This window comes from Amphiura filiformis, chromosome 2 (assembly GCF_039555335.1).
Source record: "Amphiura filiformis chromosome 2, Afil_fr2py, whole genome shotgun sequence".
Classification (NCBI taxonomy): Eukaryota; Metazoa; Echinodermata; class Ophiuroidea; order Amphilepidida; family Amphiuridae; genus Amphiura; species Amphiura filiformis.
In genome coordinates this window covers 10,326,425-10,343,034 of record NC_092629.1, presented here as the reverse complement: position 1 = coordinate 10,343,034, position 16,610 = coordinate 10,326,425, and the positions used below count along the sequence as shown (strand labels likewise).

General features: G+C 38.0%; 1 protein-coding gene across 1 annotated transcript in view; it reads left to right on the top strand.

The window, feature by feature from the left end:
* The first annotated feature begins 4,505 nt into the window (after nt 1-4,505).
* The window catches only part of LOC140138136 (uncharacterized), a 32,869-nt gene continuing 20,764 nt past the window's right edge, over nt 4,506-16,610 (top strand). Inside the window, exons 1-4 of the mRNA XM_072160063.1 lie at nt 4,506-5,144; nt 10,734-10,881; nt 11,511-11,647; nt 15,369-15,504. Of these exons, the coding sequence (XP_072016164.1) occupies nt 4,923-5,144; nt 10,734-10,881; nt 11,511-11,647; nt 15,369-15,504 (643 nt within the window). The 5' untranslated portion in view covers nt 4,506-4,922. The remainder of the gene's footprint in view (nt 5,145-10,733; nt 10,882-11,510; nt 11,648-15,368; nt 15,505-16,610) is intronic.

Below are 16,610 nucleotides of genomic sequence, written 5' to 3'. Positions count from 1 at the left end.
AGAAATTTGTTGCCAACTTCTTGGTTTCGCACCATTTTGACAGGCCATATATTTTGGTAACCGAATATCCGATTAAAATAAAATTTTCAGTCTTGTAATCAGGAGAGAATGGACTCACATATTTCAATCAGACAAAAATCTATATCCAATAGCGTTACCTTAAAGCTAGCATTATAAGTGTCTCCTTAACTAATAACAAAAGGTGCCCACTGGTATCTTGGAGGCATTGTCTTTTTTAAAGACATTTCTTGTTTAAGTTAGCACCAAAGTTTAAAACAAGCGGTCTTAACAGTGAAATGACAATAAAAGCATACATTTATAGAACGGGCCTGGACAAAATGGGCATTGCATATTTATGACAAGTGTGGCTGTGTGATTTTATGCAACTTTATTTTTAAGCCAGTTCCGAGTAATTTTCGCTATTCTTTGTTTGTCAACAATTCCGTTAACAATAAAAATGTGCTTTCTAATCAAAGGCTCTATGGCGTAATTGACCAGACAAATGAACCAGGGACTTCGGTCAGTGGTGCACGCCTCAAAAATCCAAAAAGAATTAGTAGGCCCTATTATGTTAGATGGAGAATTAAGTAGCAATTAAGCCTAGTCTTTTTTAAAGTCGAGACAAGTCCAAAATAATAACGATTAATAAGCCAATCGAATTGATTCGAATTCCAAACTCCTGGCCTTTTCCTGGGTCTATATTTAGTTGCATGATATAATTCAGATTATGATTTTTCTTAAATGTAGATCTATATCCTATAGAATTCATAAATTACACAATAAGTATCATTTTATTCATTTTATTTAGCTCGAAAGTAAAAAGGGGATATTTACAAAACGGGTGAAAGTAAAAGGGGATATTTACAAAACGGGTGAAAGTAAAAAGGGGATATTTACAAAACGGGTGAAAGTAAAAGGGGATATTTACAAAACGGGTGAAAGTAAAAGGGGATATTTACAAAACGGGTGAAAGTAAAAGGGGATATTTACAAAACGGGTGAAAGTAAAAGGGGATATTTACAAAACGGGTGAAAGTAAAAAGGGGGATATTTACAAAACGGGTGAAAGTAAAAAGGGGGATATTTACAAAACGGGGGATATTTACAAAACGGGTGAAAGTAAAAAGGGGGATATTTACAAAACGGGTGAAAGTAAAAGGGGATATTTACAAAACGGGTGAAAGTAAAAGGGGATATTTACAAAACGGGTGAAAGTAAAAGGGGATATTTACAAAACGGGTGAAAGTAAAAGGGGATATTTACAAAACGGGTGAAAGTAAAAAGGGGATATTTACAAAACGGGTGAAAGTAAAAAGGGGATATTTACAAAACGGGTGAAAGTAAAGAGGGGGAAATTTAAAACGGGGAATTATTTGTTAAAAGGGGGAACTATTTACAAAATGGGTAAAAATAAAAGGGGAACTATTTACAAAAAGGGGGGAACTATTTGCAAACAGGGGAAATTAAAAGGGGGAATTATTTGTAAAAAGGTGGGGGGTAAGTAAAAATCGGGCGGAGATCAGACACCGTAAGAGATACTAAAATAAATACCCGGGATCGATACACGTGAATTTGTTATGCACGAGTTTGATATGAGAAGAAAATCTTTGGATAGGCCTACCGGGTTAGAAAATGATGAATATCTCCCGTAAATGATTTCGTATAAAGAAACCAGATGTGGTTCCTTGCACTTGAATATATGCCTATATATTTTGAACAGATATGATAGTCGTTAGCTTGCGTCTTGAGAGAGTAGCTTGCGTCTTGAGTCAAAAACTGACAATAATTCTGATTTATATATTATGCCGAATTATATAACGCAGTGTATAGGCCAATCGTGGAGGTAATCTAAAAGCATATGACCTATGGGGTACCATGCTCGACTAACACACAGCGAGGTCAGTCACCGAGCTAATCGGGGCTATTGTCAGTAGCCTTAGACAGATGTCCTTCGGCCCATTATGCGACTCAAAACTATTAAACAGGTCGATACAAAATGACCATGCGTTGCGGTGGATTCAACCTACCATGGCGATTTCTGCCATGAAGATATCGGGGCGATGACACTGTGCGCTGTGACAAAGTGACACTAACCAATGAACGGCTCATGACCTTGGAAGTCAACTTGGCAAAAGTGCCTGGATCTGGGTGCAATTCCTCGCAAATTTTTTGGGACAAGGGTGAGTGCACTGCAAAAACGATGTTTAGAAAGTGAAGGCAAGAATGTGTTTAGGGACCGGTCACAAACGGGGGCTGATGCAAAAAGGACATGGGTCTGAAAAAAATGACCACATCTATGGGGTTGACCCATAATTTTCATGTCAAAAAGGGGAGAGCTGAAATTTTGAGATCTCAAAAGGGGGCCCGAAATTTTTCGTGATGAGATTTTTTTGCATCAGCCCCCTAACAAGTGTTTGCGAACGGTCCCTTAGAACGTTATGTTTAGAGAAATTGAACACCATCACTGATCAATGTTCAGAAATTGGACACATGATGTTTAGCTTCTATAAACATGTTTACAAAAGGCAAAATTGTGTTTAGAAAAGTGTTTAATTTCTAAACCAAACTTCATACAACATGAAAAGAAGCAAATATGATTGATAGGGATAATTCTAAGTAACAATTGGCCTAATTAAGCACACCTGCAACAAAGATTGGTGAAGAGGGCAGACGAAGTAATTGAGGACTGCCCAATCAAAAACCACTTCAACGTATGGGCTGAAGAGAGTATTTGCGATAAAAATGAAAAGCCCCTGTTTCTCCTTTCTTTTGAAAACCCGGAAGTAAAGCACGTTTTTTATTTTACCTGGCTTAATAATTATCATGATATCCAGTCTATATCTGATAGGCAAATCTAGTTTCATGATTTTTGAAGATATATATCCTCTACTATGATATCGTCGGTTTATGATATTTAGGGGCCTGTCATTTTCTTCGGAATGGGAGGGTCATGAAGGTCATGGAATTTTTATACCAAAATAGGCGGGGTCGTAATTTTTTACACCAAAAATAAGGGGGGGGGTATAAAATTATTAAGGGCTGGTGACTCAGTTTCAGTTTCAGTGAGTACTGCTTTACTACAAAATACTGGAAATTGAAGTGCACTTAACTTAAACATCAAAATAATGTATAGCGACAGTGTTAGAAATATTTCTGAAAAGTTAAGGCGCTGGTGAAAAGTTACCGCCAAAATTAAGCCGGAATACATCAACATAAACATCTACCAAAAAGTAATTACCCCCTTTAAATAATGACCATTAATCCTAAACCGTTGATCGTATGCCAAATTTGGAATATACAGTCGAAGTAGAATTTATTTCTGCGCATTATGACACCTCATTTGTTGCAAATGTCCCAATATTGATGACGCATGCAGTATACATTTTTGCTGAGTTTCTCCCATTGCTTAGTGCAGTGCACATTGTATTGTTTGTCCTACAGCAAATTTGGATCAATATTTGACCTGGCAGGAAGTAGTAGGCTGTGCAAGCACTCTATAGACGAATCCAATTTCACGCATTCCTTTCCTACACCTCAATGGCTGCCAAAGTTGGGTCCCCGTCGGCACCATCTCACCTAAAATGTGAAATGATGCGGCCTTGGAGGGTATTTTAAACTGCATTCTATCACCTGTGTCACACGTAGACAAAAGAATAATGACAGTGTGCAACACAAAATAATCTAACATCGAATTTTAAGCCGCTTTAATCCACCCAATTGGGCAGTCACTATACCAGTTTGGTGCATGCGGGGACCCGTCATGGCCGACCAGGTGGTGTATGACGTGCATTCCCTAAATTCAGTAAATTTTCATCGTCAACCGTGTAATTGAATGGAATTATTTTGAAATTTTAAAACGCTTGAAATATCACAAACAAATAGGCCTATGTTGATTAATAATATAAATACAAGCTAAAACCGTTGGGGTTCGATAATGAACCCCACAAAACTAACCGAGTATATGGAAAATGCCATACGGCCGGGCGGTTTCACGAGTTGCCGGCTCGATCATGTCATCCGCCGCCTGTGGCCGACCAAATCCTGACCATGACTTGGCTCGTTGGATTCGTCTTTAACAAGGGAAAGTGAATTTTGCGGGTGAATTTGCTATGGAATCGAACATAAAACTTGATATTAAGAGTGGATCGAACAGACGGCAGCCATGTGATATCGATTCGATTGATATCCAAAAAGGTGCTCCCCGAGGCGCTCATAGAAATTGACATATCATGATATATGCGATTTTGAATAGAAGCAATCGACTCCCAGCATAAGTGCCCGGAAAGAGCAGAATCGTTCGTTATGAATATGATCACTATGTTAATCTGGTCTTGTTTAGTTATGTTAATACGAATAAGGTTTAACAACGGTTGAATGAGTTTGGGTTTTAAATACATTATTGATCCCTGTACTTATACACAATAATAAAACGACCTTTGGTTAAAATTTCTCTTCAGTTTGTGACATCCATGACCAAAATTCACTTTCACGCACAGTTGCCAAACTCCTCTTTTGGTAACCCAAAATGGGCGATTTTAAAGTTTTTCACTGCGAGTTTTAATTAGTTTCTCGCATAAAAAACACCAATTATATTATGAGAAAAAAGTGATTTTTAAAACTATAGCGGTTGTAAATTGTAATCGTTTCCTGATATGAAAGCAATATACTTATCATGATTGTGCAAACTTTGGGCGACTTTTGGTGCTTTGATGTGTAGTTCGGACCGTAATTTTCAGCAACCTTGTTATAGTCAAGGAAAAGAACAAAATGGGACTTTTGGTTCTTTGATGTGTAGTTCAGATCGTAATTTTCAGCCACCTTATTATTGTCGAGGAAAGGAACAAAATGAACTGTTGGTAGGCCTACTGTGGTGTGTAGTTCGGACATAATTTTCAGCAACCTTGTTATCAATCGTCAAGGAAAATGGGAGCTTGTTGCTGTACTACTACAAGCTCGCATCAAGATGATATCATCACGCCGCAGAAGAAAAATAAAACCAAACGTACGAACGTCAAACTGGTTGAGAGAAAACCAATTTTAACTGAAGAGGAAAAGAAGGAATTCACACAGTATGATTTTCCGTTTGAAAACATTGCTTTGGAAGGAGGAGGCAGTAAGGGGAATGCATATGTTGGAACAATTAGGGTAAGAATTATAAGGCACTGATCATTGTCATGCGCGTATTTTTTTTTGGGAGGGGGGTGCTTTGGGGGCGAGAGCCCCCCTGGGAACTAAAAGCAGGGGCGGCCAAAACGAAGGTGCGGCGGAAGAAGAAGGGGCGGCACAAAGAAGCAGTAAAGAAGAAAGGGCGGAAAAATCTGAAAAAGTATAAAAAAAATTTGGAAAAAATGGTACTAACTACATCAAAATGTGTTGATTTTAGGGCGCTAGCGCCTATAATCCCCTTTTCAAACCACGGAAAAAAAAAATGGTCAACCTTTTCGGGCTGTTGAGGAAGGGCGGCAAAATTGAATTTTTTCCAACTTTACTTTATAACCAAGTTTTTTAGGTTTTAAAACGTTATTTGCATGATACATTCATTAGTGACCTTGTGTGAAAAACGAGGTAATTAGCATTTACCGTTCTGTTTTTATGACACATTTTATAGCGACACCCAATTTTAATGTTTCTCCACGAGACTTTTAAATTTTGAATGTCAGCCCCGGTCCCCGCACTCCGTGCATCCGCGGGTATTCATGCTTGTCGGTGAACTTTAAAAACACCCCCTTTTGCATCTCATTTCGCGAAGTTTTTAGGGTAAAAACAGCCCTTTTTTTAGCGATTTCGCGAATTATTTGCCCTTCGACAAAAACCAAATTTCGCTAAAACGCGAATGATATTTCTAATATACTCTTTTCTGGCAGAAACGCGTCGGCTGCTCGATGGAAATACCGATGAAAGCAGGGGATGAGACTGCATTGGGTTAAATGTCGGGACCTAGGTCACAATTTGAAAAGAGATGAGGTCCGACCAACGGCCATTTGCGGAAGTAAAAAGTCAGGTCTATGACATGTACCATAGTCTGGCTATTAGTAGGGATGCCCACTGTCAATACAGTTTCCACTAGAACGATTTTTCATTCACTGTGTGCGTGGACTCACACACGTATTGTCTATGGAGAAACTGATCGATACAAGAAATCCCAGGCCTGTTAAGGGATCTAAAATGAGGGTTTATTGCGTTTCGATAGTATTTTTTGTGGCACATGAGAGCACCTCAGACCTATCGAATTGTATTCTGAATACGAAGCATGTCTTTCTGATATCAAATAATTTTCATTTTTTGAAAATCACAATATAATACAAATTTTATGACAAATTATAAATTTTTTATATTTTTCGAATTTTTGATATATAACAGTCCTCGAAGTAAATTATATAAATCTAATGATATATTCTTAAAGTGTATGTAGCAGGGAGGAAAAAGCCGACGGTCAATTGAAAATTTTGACCTTTCATATTGAAGATATGGATTTTTTCCCAAAAGACCTAATTTTTTTGGTGTTTTGGGAAACAAAATCCATATCTTCAATACGAAAGGTCAAAATTTTCAATTGATCGTCGGCTTTTCAACCCACCTACATACACTTTAAGTATAAATAATCAGATTTATAAAGTTTACTTCAAGTACTGTTAAATATCAAAAATATCAATTTTTAATGATTTGCCATAAAATGTGTATTAAATTGCGAATTTCAAAAATTCAAAATTATTTGATATCAGAATGACATTCTTCGTATTCAGAATGCAATTCGATATGTCTGATGTGCTCTAATGTCCCAAAATAAATACTGTCCAAACGTTCATACCCCAGCCCTTAAATGGCGTACATGACTTGTTTTGATCCAAATGTAGGCCTATATCAGGGTGTTTCAAGAAATTCCTGATTCCACCAGAAAACATTAACCAAACTTTTTCCTGTTTGGTCAGTAAATAGAGAGGACCTTCCTTCATGAAGAGATCAACTTCTTTTATTGAAAAATTTAATGAGATGAGAACTACAACAGGTTGAAGTGACACCATTCCGTGCATCAGGTGTTCAAACGCAATTATCTCCGAATTTGGAGTGAATCAGACAAGCAAACTTACATACTCATAAAATTAAACTATTTTTGAAGACAAAATGTGTAGGATGTTAAGAAATTTAAGAATGTTTAAGCCTACCGCGGCCCATCTCAAATCATGCACTTCCCCGTGCACTTCTCACTACCATGTCCATTTCATATGCTATCCATCATGGCTTCCATGCACACTCAGTGTATTGCTCAATGTAGTAAAGATAACCTTTTGAGTTGGAGCAAATTTCTCAAAATTGGTAGTGATTAATGTTACCAAACTTATGCCATGATGAAATATAATAATTTTTGAAGATAAAATGTGCTGACCTTAAAAGATTGAACAATGTTTAAGGGATGGGTTTATATGTGTGTAAATGGAGGAGAAATGGGAGGATTTTGGCATGTTTGCTGTGATTGTTTGCCTAGCAATATTGATCACAAGTACACAATTGATGGTGCATATCAAGGACCAAACTCTATAGTTTTATATTTGAGCACGATCACTTCTGTAAGGTCATGGGAAATTATGTAAATCGGCTTTTATATTTGATGTTGCATATCGGCTCACGCACTTTATTTTTGTACCCAGTATTTCACAAAGTCCCTGTACTCTGATGACCCTATGACTTTTTGCTGGTATGTTGAGCACTTTAAACAATTAATTATAGTACTTACCTCCTACTTTAGGAACATGCGTATGTCTTAATGTATGTCGACCATGTCAACAACCCAGTGTAGTTTTACATGGTTGGAAAAGTCTATTTCCTTTCGCTATTTTGCCAATCATAATTCATAAATTGTCCAACTTTTTTGACAAAACAGAGTTTTACAACTATTCCGCCAGCAAGGAAACACAAATTTATGTGTATCCAGTGCGTCCTTTACGTTTAAATAGTTCAGTTTATTGTCAAGTTGTGCCTCTATACGCCATATTTACGGAATTGATGATACGAGCTGATACGGAATATTTGAACCCAAATTTCTTGAAATATACATTACCTTTTTAACTTCTCGCCACGAAATTGGATTCATAAGAAGGTCAAATACAAGCCTTCCATTATGGCTGGTATCATCATCTCGATTGGTGTCTTGTGTTAGTATTATTCCATATTTTGCTGGTAGAAGTTCAATGAAACCCTCCATAATTCACGACTACTGTCACTTGTGTTATAAACTCGATGTGTTTACTATATTGTCGCTCGGGTCCGCGACTAATCGCAGGGACCAGTCTATCATTAGCTATTCTATACACTTTTCAATAGCCTTATTGTGATGTGTGGGAGTTTTAAAAGCCGAGCCATGAACAAAATATAATGCGAGCACCCGGGGGCATCAACTTTAGAGGTGACGGTATGTGCCTGTCAATATATGCCCCTCTTTTGAAGCCGACTATACCCGATGACCAGGCACCTTCAGTTTTCAAAATATTATACCCAATGACCCCTTTTTTCATTTTGATTGTACATAATTGACCCTTTTTTTATAAAAAAAAAAAACCCAACGTTTTGTACTGATATGCGCCTACTTCGCGACGCTTGTACAAAATGTAGGCACATATACCCATCAATTCTAAAGTTGAGTGCCCCGGGACGAGCGCATACTGCGGGCCAATGAACAATGAGATAGTGGCTTTTCTGATATCACTTTGAGGAACTGTTGAAGTATAAATCAGCCAACGAGTAGGTGTGTCCAAATTGCACATCTTGAATTGAGACCAAGACATGCTGTTATTTCAATTGTTATATCGTTCCGGTTGGTTTATTACCTACCATTGCCTACGAGATGCAGTTCTAAGGTGACAGAGGGACAGGTCTGCAATTCGATTCCACAACCATTCATACCTTTCATCTGTTTTATTGTATTATCGTGCGAATTGCTCCGTGGTACCTTACGGGTACCTGAATTTTATTTGAATGAAGATGACTCTGTCATGCTCGACGTCATATTGCATAATTTCTATACAGTATATGCAATAAACCAACCAGAACAGTATAACAATTGAAATAATAGGCAGTTCTAAGATAGGTTAAGAAGAATATAACGTCATTCTGTATTATTATTCACGTGTGTCTATGCTGTCATGTAGGCCTACCTGGCAACAGACACGCCCCCGGTACAAACAGATGAAATTTGTAGAAAAGCGTGATTATGACAAAAACATTAAAAATGATACTTTGAGGTATTGTTTTTTTAATTTTTGTATGGCAGATCATACATACACATGTGCTGAGGTCAAAAAGGTAAAAATTTAGTTTTTGACCCCTGACTCACCTGTCATTCCAAACAACCCCTTAAGACTACCGCTTTTCATTTGAAATAATGCACTTATTGTTCATCTCCTCTATGGAGATATTTTCCATGGCGGCCATCTATGATCATGCTTGAGGTTTCACCAAACAAACCATGGGTTTTGAGGTCTTATATTTTTTGTTGTATGTCAACAAAATCGATTAAATTTTCAGGGTGATCTTATTTTCATGTTGTTATAAGCAAATATAATATTCCAGATAAGCTAGTTAATAAATACATTAAGAAAAAGTACCTTAAAGTTGCACTTTCTGTTAGTATTCCTTTTTGGACATGTTCTAGCAGCCCTATATTAAACCGTGACACTTGCAAGGCCATATCTCTGGAATGAAACGTCCGATTAAGATTATTTAAACGCCAAAATGTTTCTTTCATCAATCCCCAGCCAATAAGTTAGGTCTGAATCAATTTAAAAGTACTTCAATTTTTAGTGGACATGCCTACTATTAGGAAGATGATTAATATCCTGCATATTTAATGCCTCAGCCTCATCAGTTAGGCCTACTTAGTATAACTGATTTACTATAGAATAGTTCTTATACGATGATTTAATATTTTATCAATTATCATACATGTATTGATAAATTGTGGAGCAAATATTTATTAAATATCTTCCAGGGTCTATGGTAAGACCGATGTGCCTACTAAGCATGTCGGGAATAAACTGACCTATATGTCAATTCAGATCGTAGAGATGAGGTCCGACTTGTGTGAATCGTGACCTTTTTCAGTCACAAGTTCCCTGATGAAAGGTAAATCTGCCATTTTCTTAACCTCATTGGCACTGACGTAGAATGGAGCACCCACAGTTCTGTTGTCCCTGGTCTTGTCTTGTATTTAAGTAGAAGAAACATTACTTTGTTGTTATTTTCATAATTACCTGTACATTAAAATATTCATTCTCTATAAAACAAACATGCACATTTGTGGGCGGGTTATTCAAATGTCGAAAGGAAATGCGTGCAAATTGAAGTGGTGTGAATTGCAAAATATCCAGTAAGTTGGATATTGAGTGTGTTCTTTTTCAAAATACATGACCGGTACCTCGTGGATAAAAAGTTAAATTGTGTATCGCCGTAAAATGACGTAAAATTAAACGATAGCTACGATTCACTTCATTTTTTTTTCACAAAAGGTGATTATTGAGTGTGACATTTATAAAAACTTTCAAAATGGGAAAATTCAACTTGCATGGTTCTTACGTAAATATCGATTCGTTGCATATTGCACTTTTTGTATTTGGGGGTTTGCCTCAAAAGTGGAGGGGGGGGGGGGTGTAGCGCCAGGTCAATATTCGTTTTGTTTTCACGCCGAGTACTACCGATCTAAACATGTATTAATTTTGTTGATTTGTCCTCCGTTCTATATAGGTACTTGAAGAGATAGGCATATGGCAAAATTTCAAGCGTTTTGCTGGTGCCAGTGCCGGTGCTATTATGGCCATGTGGTTCGCTCTTGGGTACGACTCATACGAGATCCAGGATTTATGTGAGAAAGATCAGGCAAAAATGACATTCGGTAAGTCTAAGGTTGGTTTTAACCCTTGAATTATGGAAATTTTTGGGTCCCATAACTGCCAAATTGTAGGTTTAAAGTATATATATGAAAGTATATATATGAAAGTAATAAATCATGCTGTTATAACATAATTACGTTGTTTTATGTATTTTATATGAAAGTATACATATTTAGAATGATAAAGACTTGACAAATCCATCAGTGAGGTCAAATTTGGAGTAAAATGCTCATTTTGGAGAAAATCCCCCAAACGGGGTTTTTGACCCAAACTTTTCGGAAAACGTACCAAAAATCTTGAGCAATTTTTTAAAAATTAATTTTGGCCCACAAATATTTTTATTTCCTTAGTTTCCCCCCTCCCCACTTTCAGCCTTAAAACCCTAAATTACGAAAATGTCAACTTTCTGCGGCAATTTTTTGCCACTGCTTAGCCCTACCACAGGGCCATTTTTACACACTACATGCCTATAGCATAATAGTCCGAGACTCCACGCTTTACACTATATACTTCGAGACACCATGCTATATCCTGAGAACTGCTAAAAACCACTGTGGTAGGAGTAAAGCCTACCACTTATATCACCCATAATGTATTTCGCTTCCATGGTCTACCTCTTATACATTTTTAGATGCTCGTCTTGGCTTTTTATCTCTTTTACCAAATATGAAAAAACGCTTCGGATGGCATCCGGGAAAAAAGTTTTTCATATGGCTGGGAGAGACTGTGGCAGGGAAACTTGGGGATCCGAACGCAACATTTGCTGACGTAAGTAAAGCTGTGCAATATTAAATTACAGGCTTGAATATATGTGTTGAAAGAATATGGTAATATGGTATACATGAACGCACGTATAAATACACGTAATTGAATGCACATACCGCACAATTATGAATGTGTGCAAAAATCATTTGCCCCCTCAAGGCTGGCCAAAAATCGTACCCACTTAATGTTACCCTCCCCATGGCTCATAATTATTGCACAGATCCTAAACATACATCATTTTAGTCATTCCATTACGAATAGGCTACATGAACGCACGTACACTCATAGAAATTGTTCGTTGGCATTACTCAGTAAGTTGATGTAAGTCGTTGCGTCAACTTTCCGAGTAATGCCAACGCGTACAATTTTGAGTAACGCTGACTCGATATCATTATGTTGGTCGCACTCATTTGCACTTACTTTATTGAGTTGTTACAACTCAGAAAATGAAACTAGCCTAGGTTAGCATAATTTTCTAGAGGTGTGCTAGGGGAAAGTGGGGTAATCCCGGGCACCTTTCGTTAAGGCTACACAGGTACAAGATTAAATAAAGTTCATCAGTGAAAATCATATCAATGCAAAGTAGGAGTAATGTTCTAACTAGTAACCAGTTTTTAATAACTCAACATCTATAGTTAATAAGTTATAATTAAAAAACAAAATGGAAAAAAAATGATGGGGTAATGCCGGACACGGGGTAATCCCGGACACATGATTGTTGCTAAGAGGGAAAGTGGAGTAGGATGATAATCCCCTGAATGTATTAGGTACTTCTGTTACCTCAAGCATGCAACTATGGAGGCTGTTGTTGTTGTCTATATTTTCGAAATAACAAGTGTCCGGCATTACCCCATCTGTATAGAGACGCATGTGTGTCCGGGATTACCCCTCACGGTCTCGATTTATTTTTTCAGTGCTTGTTCTACTAATCCATTTTTAAGACACCAGAATTCATACATCCAGCTAACAATCAAGTATCAAACATAATTTTCAGCCATACTTAATCTGTGTCCCTTGTCGCTTTAACTGTCACCCAGCTAATAAATCACTGTTCAGATAAAAAGTCAAAAATGACAATTTCTGTTTTTTTTAATTTTCACAAAGAAAGACGAGACCCAAAGCGCTGGTAGTAGTACACGTGAGGTACACATTGAGGTAGCTAATACCCTAAGGTAGTATAATAGTGCCACCCTTCTCCGTTTAGCTGCAATCGACGTGTCCGGGATTCCCCACAGTCCGGCATTATCCCACTTTCCCCTATAGTATACAAAATTTTGCACTGATTACAAAAATAAATATTTGAATACTGCTAATTGTGCAGAAAATGATCCAATTACGTGAATTAAGTAACAAAGTACCAAATTGGAATAACTCAAAACAATAAGTACCAGTAACTTAATATGAACGAGTTACATCAACTTACATGTTGAGTTACAATAACTCAACTAATTGGTTCTTTGAACCTTGTTTATTTTTCTAAGTTCCCTGAACTTGAATTCAGAAGTTGGCATTACTTAAAAGTTGACGCAACGACTTATATCAACTTTTTAAGTAATGCCAACAAAGTTGATTAGTTGACGGAACTTTTGAGCTTTTTCAGCATGTTTTAAGTTCGGACAACTAAAATGAACTTTGTTTTGGCAACTTTTACACTATTTTTGAGTTGTCCAAACTTACTCCTTTTGAATTGCGCCAACAAGGCGAACAAGTCATTTCTATGAGTGTATAAATGCACGTATTGAACGCACATACCGCGTTCATGACGGCGTATGGAACACTGCAGCTCTCTTGTATGTTTTTAAATCACACATGGCAATTTGTGAATAACGATTTGCCAATGAAAAAAAAAGCGTAGAAGTGAAGTTAGCTCAATCGATATGGCGTTCGACTGTGGTACGAGAGGTTGTGGGTTTGAGCCCTGGCGGTGGTTATTATGCTCTCGTGTTAAAAATCGAGTTAGCTTGAAATTCTCCTGGACAAGGCCCTTACTGCTAATTGTGTTATAATCACAGATAGCAACACTACGTTGGCCCAACGTTGGTCCAACGTGGGCAAACTGACCTTACTACGTTGGGCTAACGTTGCTTTTCGACGTTGGCCCAACGTGATTTTGGCCGGGCAGCCAACCACCACAACGTTGGGCCAACATCGATCCAACATTGACCCAACCGCAATACAAATGTAATTTGCGACGTTGGGCCAACATCAAATCTTTGATGTTGGGCCAACATCAAATCTTTGATGTTGGCCCAACGTTATTTGACCAACGTTGATCCAACCATTAGCCAACGTTGATCCAACCATTAGCCAACGTTGATCCAACCATTAGCCAACGTTGATCCAACCATTAGCCAACGTTGATCTAACCATTGGCAAACAAGCCCAATGAGAAAAAACCCAGTTACTTGTGTATACTGTGCTTACTTTAAGTCTTAAATTACCTGGCTCTCTATTTTACAACGAAGACAAATTAACTACCTTAAATTTACACAAGTCACTTACCTTAGTGCCTACAGGGATTCGAACCAGGGACCTTCTGTTTATAAGCCTGATGCTCTACCAATTGAGCTAACTGGGATTACATAGTTGAATAAGTGTTTGAAGTTAATATAAGCTATATTTTCATGACTAAACCTGCCAAAGTGCATCTTTTTAGGGATATTGATCAAATTTACTGTGAATATTGATAACATTTGCTATAAATGTTGATTAAAAAAAATATATATAAAAATATAATTCTTATTGTTCATTTAATTCCAAAGCAATATTGTTTTGTATTCCAACCGTTTGTGCGACGACATTGGCCCAACCTCCACGTAACAACCGTCATTTTACGACTGGCTGGCTACGTTGGTGCAACGTTGGCATACCGACTATCATTTTAAGGTTGGCACAACAACGTTGGCCCATCCTCGGCGTACCGACCGCCATTTTAAGGTTGGCTTGCTATGTTGGCTCGACGTTGGCATATCGACCATCATTTAAGGTTGGCACAACAACGTTGGCCCAACGTTGGCATACCGACCGTCATTTTAAGTTTGGCTGGCTACGTTGGCTCGACGTTGGCATACCGACCATCATTTAAGGTTGGCAAAACAACGTTGGCCCAACGTTGTCATGCCGACCGTCATTTTAAGGTTGGCTGGCTACGTTGGCATACCGTACCGACCATAATATAAGGTTGGCATAACAACGTTGTCCCAACGTTGGCCTGACGTTCCCATACCAACCATGACTAAAGGTTGGCATGTCAATGTTGGTCCAACGTTGGCTTGGCGTCGGCTTACCGCCCGCGACCATGCCGACCATTGCCAACGTTGGGCCAACGTTGTCTTGCTATCTGGGATAATTGGTTAGCAGATTCTGGCTGCAAAGATCAATTATGGAATGTCTAGGGTGTGCGCTTCTTATCTGCAAGTCCATGTGTTGGTATTTAATGGTTTGTGGAATGATATGGCGCTGTAATGGTCAGCAACAAGCTGTAAAGTGTGCTGAGGCTTGTGGATCAACGTGTTGTGCATGTGCGTAGCGCACTATTAATTATTCCGTTTTTTCTCATCTTTTTAAGAAAATGATTTTATACTCGGAGCTTGTCGCCAGACGGTTTATTTAGTGATGAAGGAATATACAAGTCGGCTGGGGTCAAGACTATCAAAGTTCTGGTTTAACGACGGTCAAAAACAGGAATTTGTTTTTATTACCAATGTTATATTTCTTTTCCCAGCTTTACGCTAAAACTGGACGTGAGCTTTGTGTCGTTGCTGTCAACGTCAACCAATTGGAATGCGTCTATTGTCATGTCAAAACGACACCGGATATGCCGATTAGCGTTGCAGTACGCATGTCCTGTGCAATTCCTGGTAAGAAATAGTCTCGGTCCCAGACGGATTATGCTTCGTTGCGCGTTGCTAAACAAATCGTGTGATTTACCGTCTTAAAAACCGTCTTACAGTCACACCATAAGAGAGTGTTATTTGTGCATATTTGGGTTAGGGTTTGCATATTACGTCTAATTATGGATGCAGAAAATAGATACGCGACCAGCCAAGGCTGGGTAGTTCAGATACACTGGTCTTCCAAACTAGAAGTCGCCGGTTCAAATCCCGCATCAGCCTATTTTTCTTTCCTGTAGGCCTACTTCTTTAAGGGGTGGGGTATGAACGTTTGGACAGTATTTATTGTGGGACATTAGAGCACATCAGACATATCGAATTGCATTCCGAATACGAAGAATGTCCTTCTGATATCAAATAATTTTTATATTTTGAAATTCGCAATGTAATACACATTTTATGGCAAATCATTAAAAATTGATATTTTTGATATTTAACAGTACTCGGAAGTAAATTTTATAAATCTAATGACATATTCTTAATGTGTATGTAGCTGGGAGGAAATGCCGACGATCAGTTGAAAATTTTGACCTTTCGTATTGAAGATATGGATTTTTTTACCCCAAAACACCAAAAAAATTAAGGTCTTTTTTGGAAAAAAATCCATATCTTCTATATGAAAGGTCAAAATTTTCAATTGATCGTCGGCTTTTCCTCGCAGCTACATACACTTTAACCCTAACCCGCCTGAATACTACAAAATACTACTTGATATATGCGCTGTTCGTGCATGCATCCCACGTGGTGTGATGACGCAATCGCCCTAAGTGATATATAGACCTTTTTCCCTCTATCCCACAATGCACTATTCCAGGGGGTATGACGTAGTTCATCAACCTCATAGATCGTGTGCATCCGATGGTCTTTGCCAGGCCTTTGCAGTTATTTTGTCTTAATATGGGCATACTGATTCCATATATGCGGATTATCGTAAAGACCATCGATGTTACTAATTATGCAATTATTGAATACACGAGTGATGCAGTTACGGAGCGATGCAGAACATCTGTGTAAGAGATTTTGTGTTCGTTTTATTTTCAACTGCGGAAAAAAAAGTGAAACGGACGCCGGTA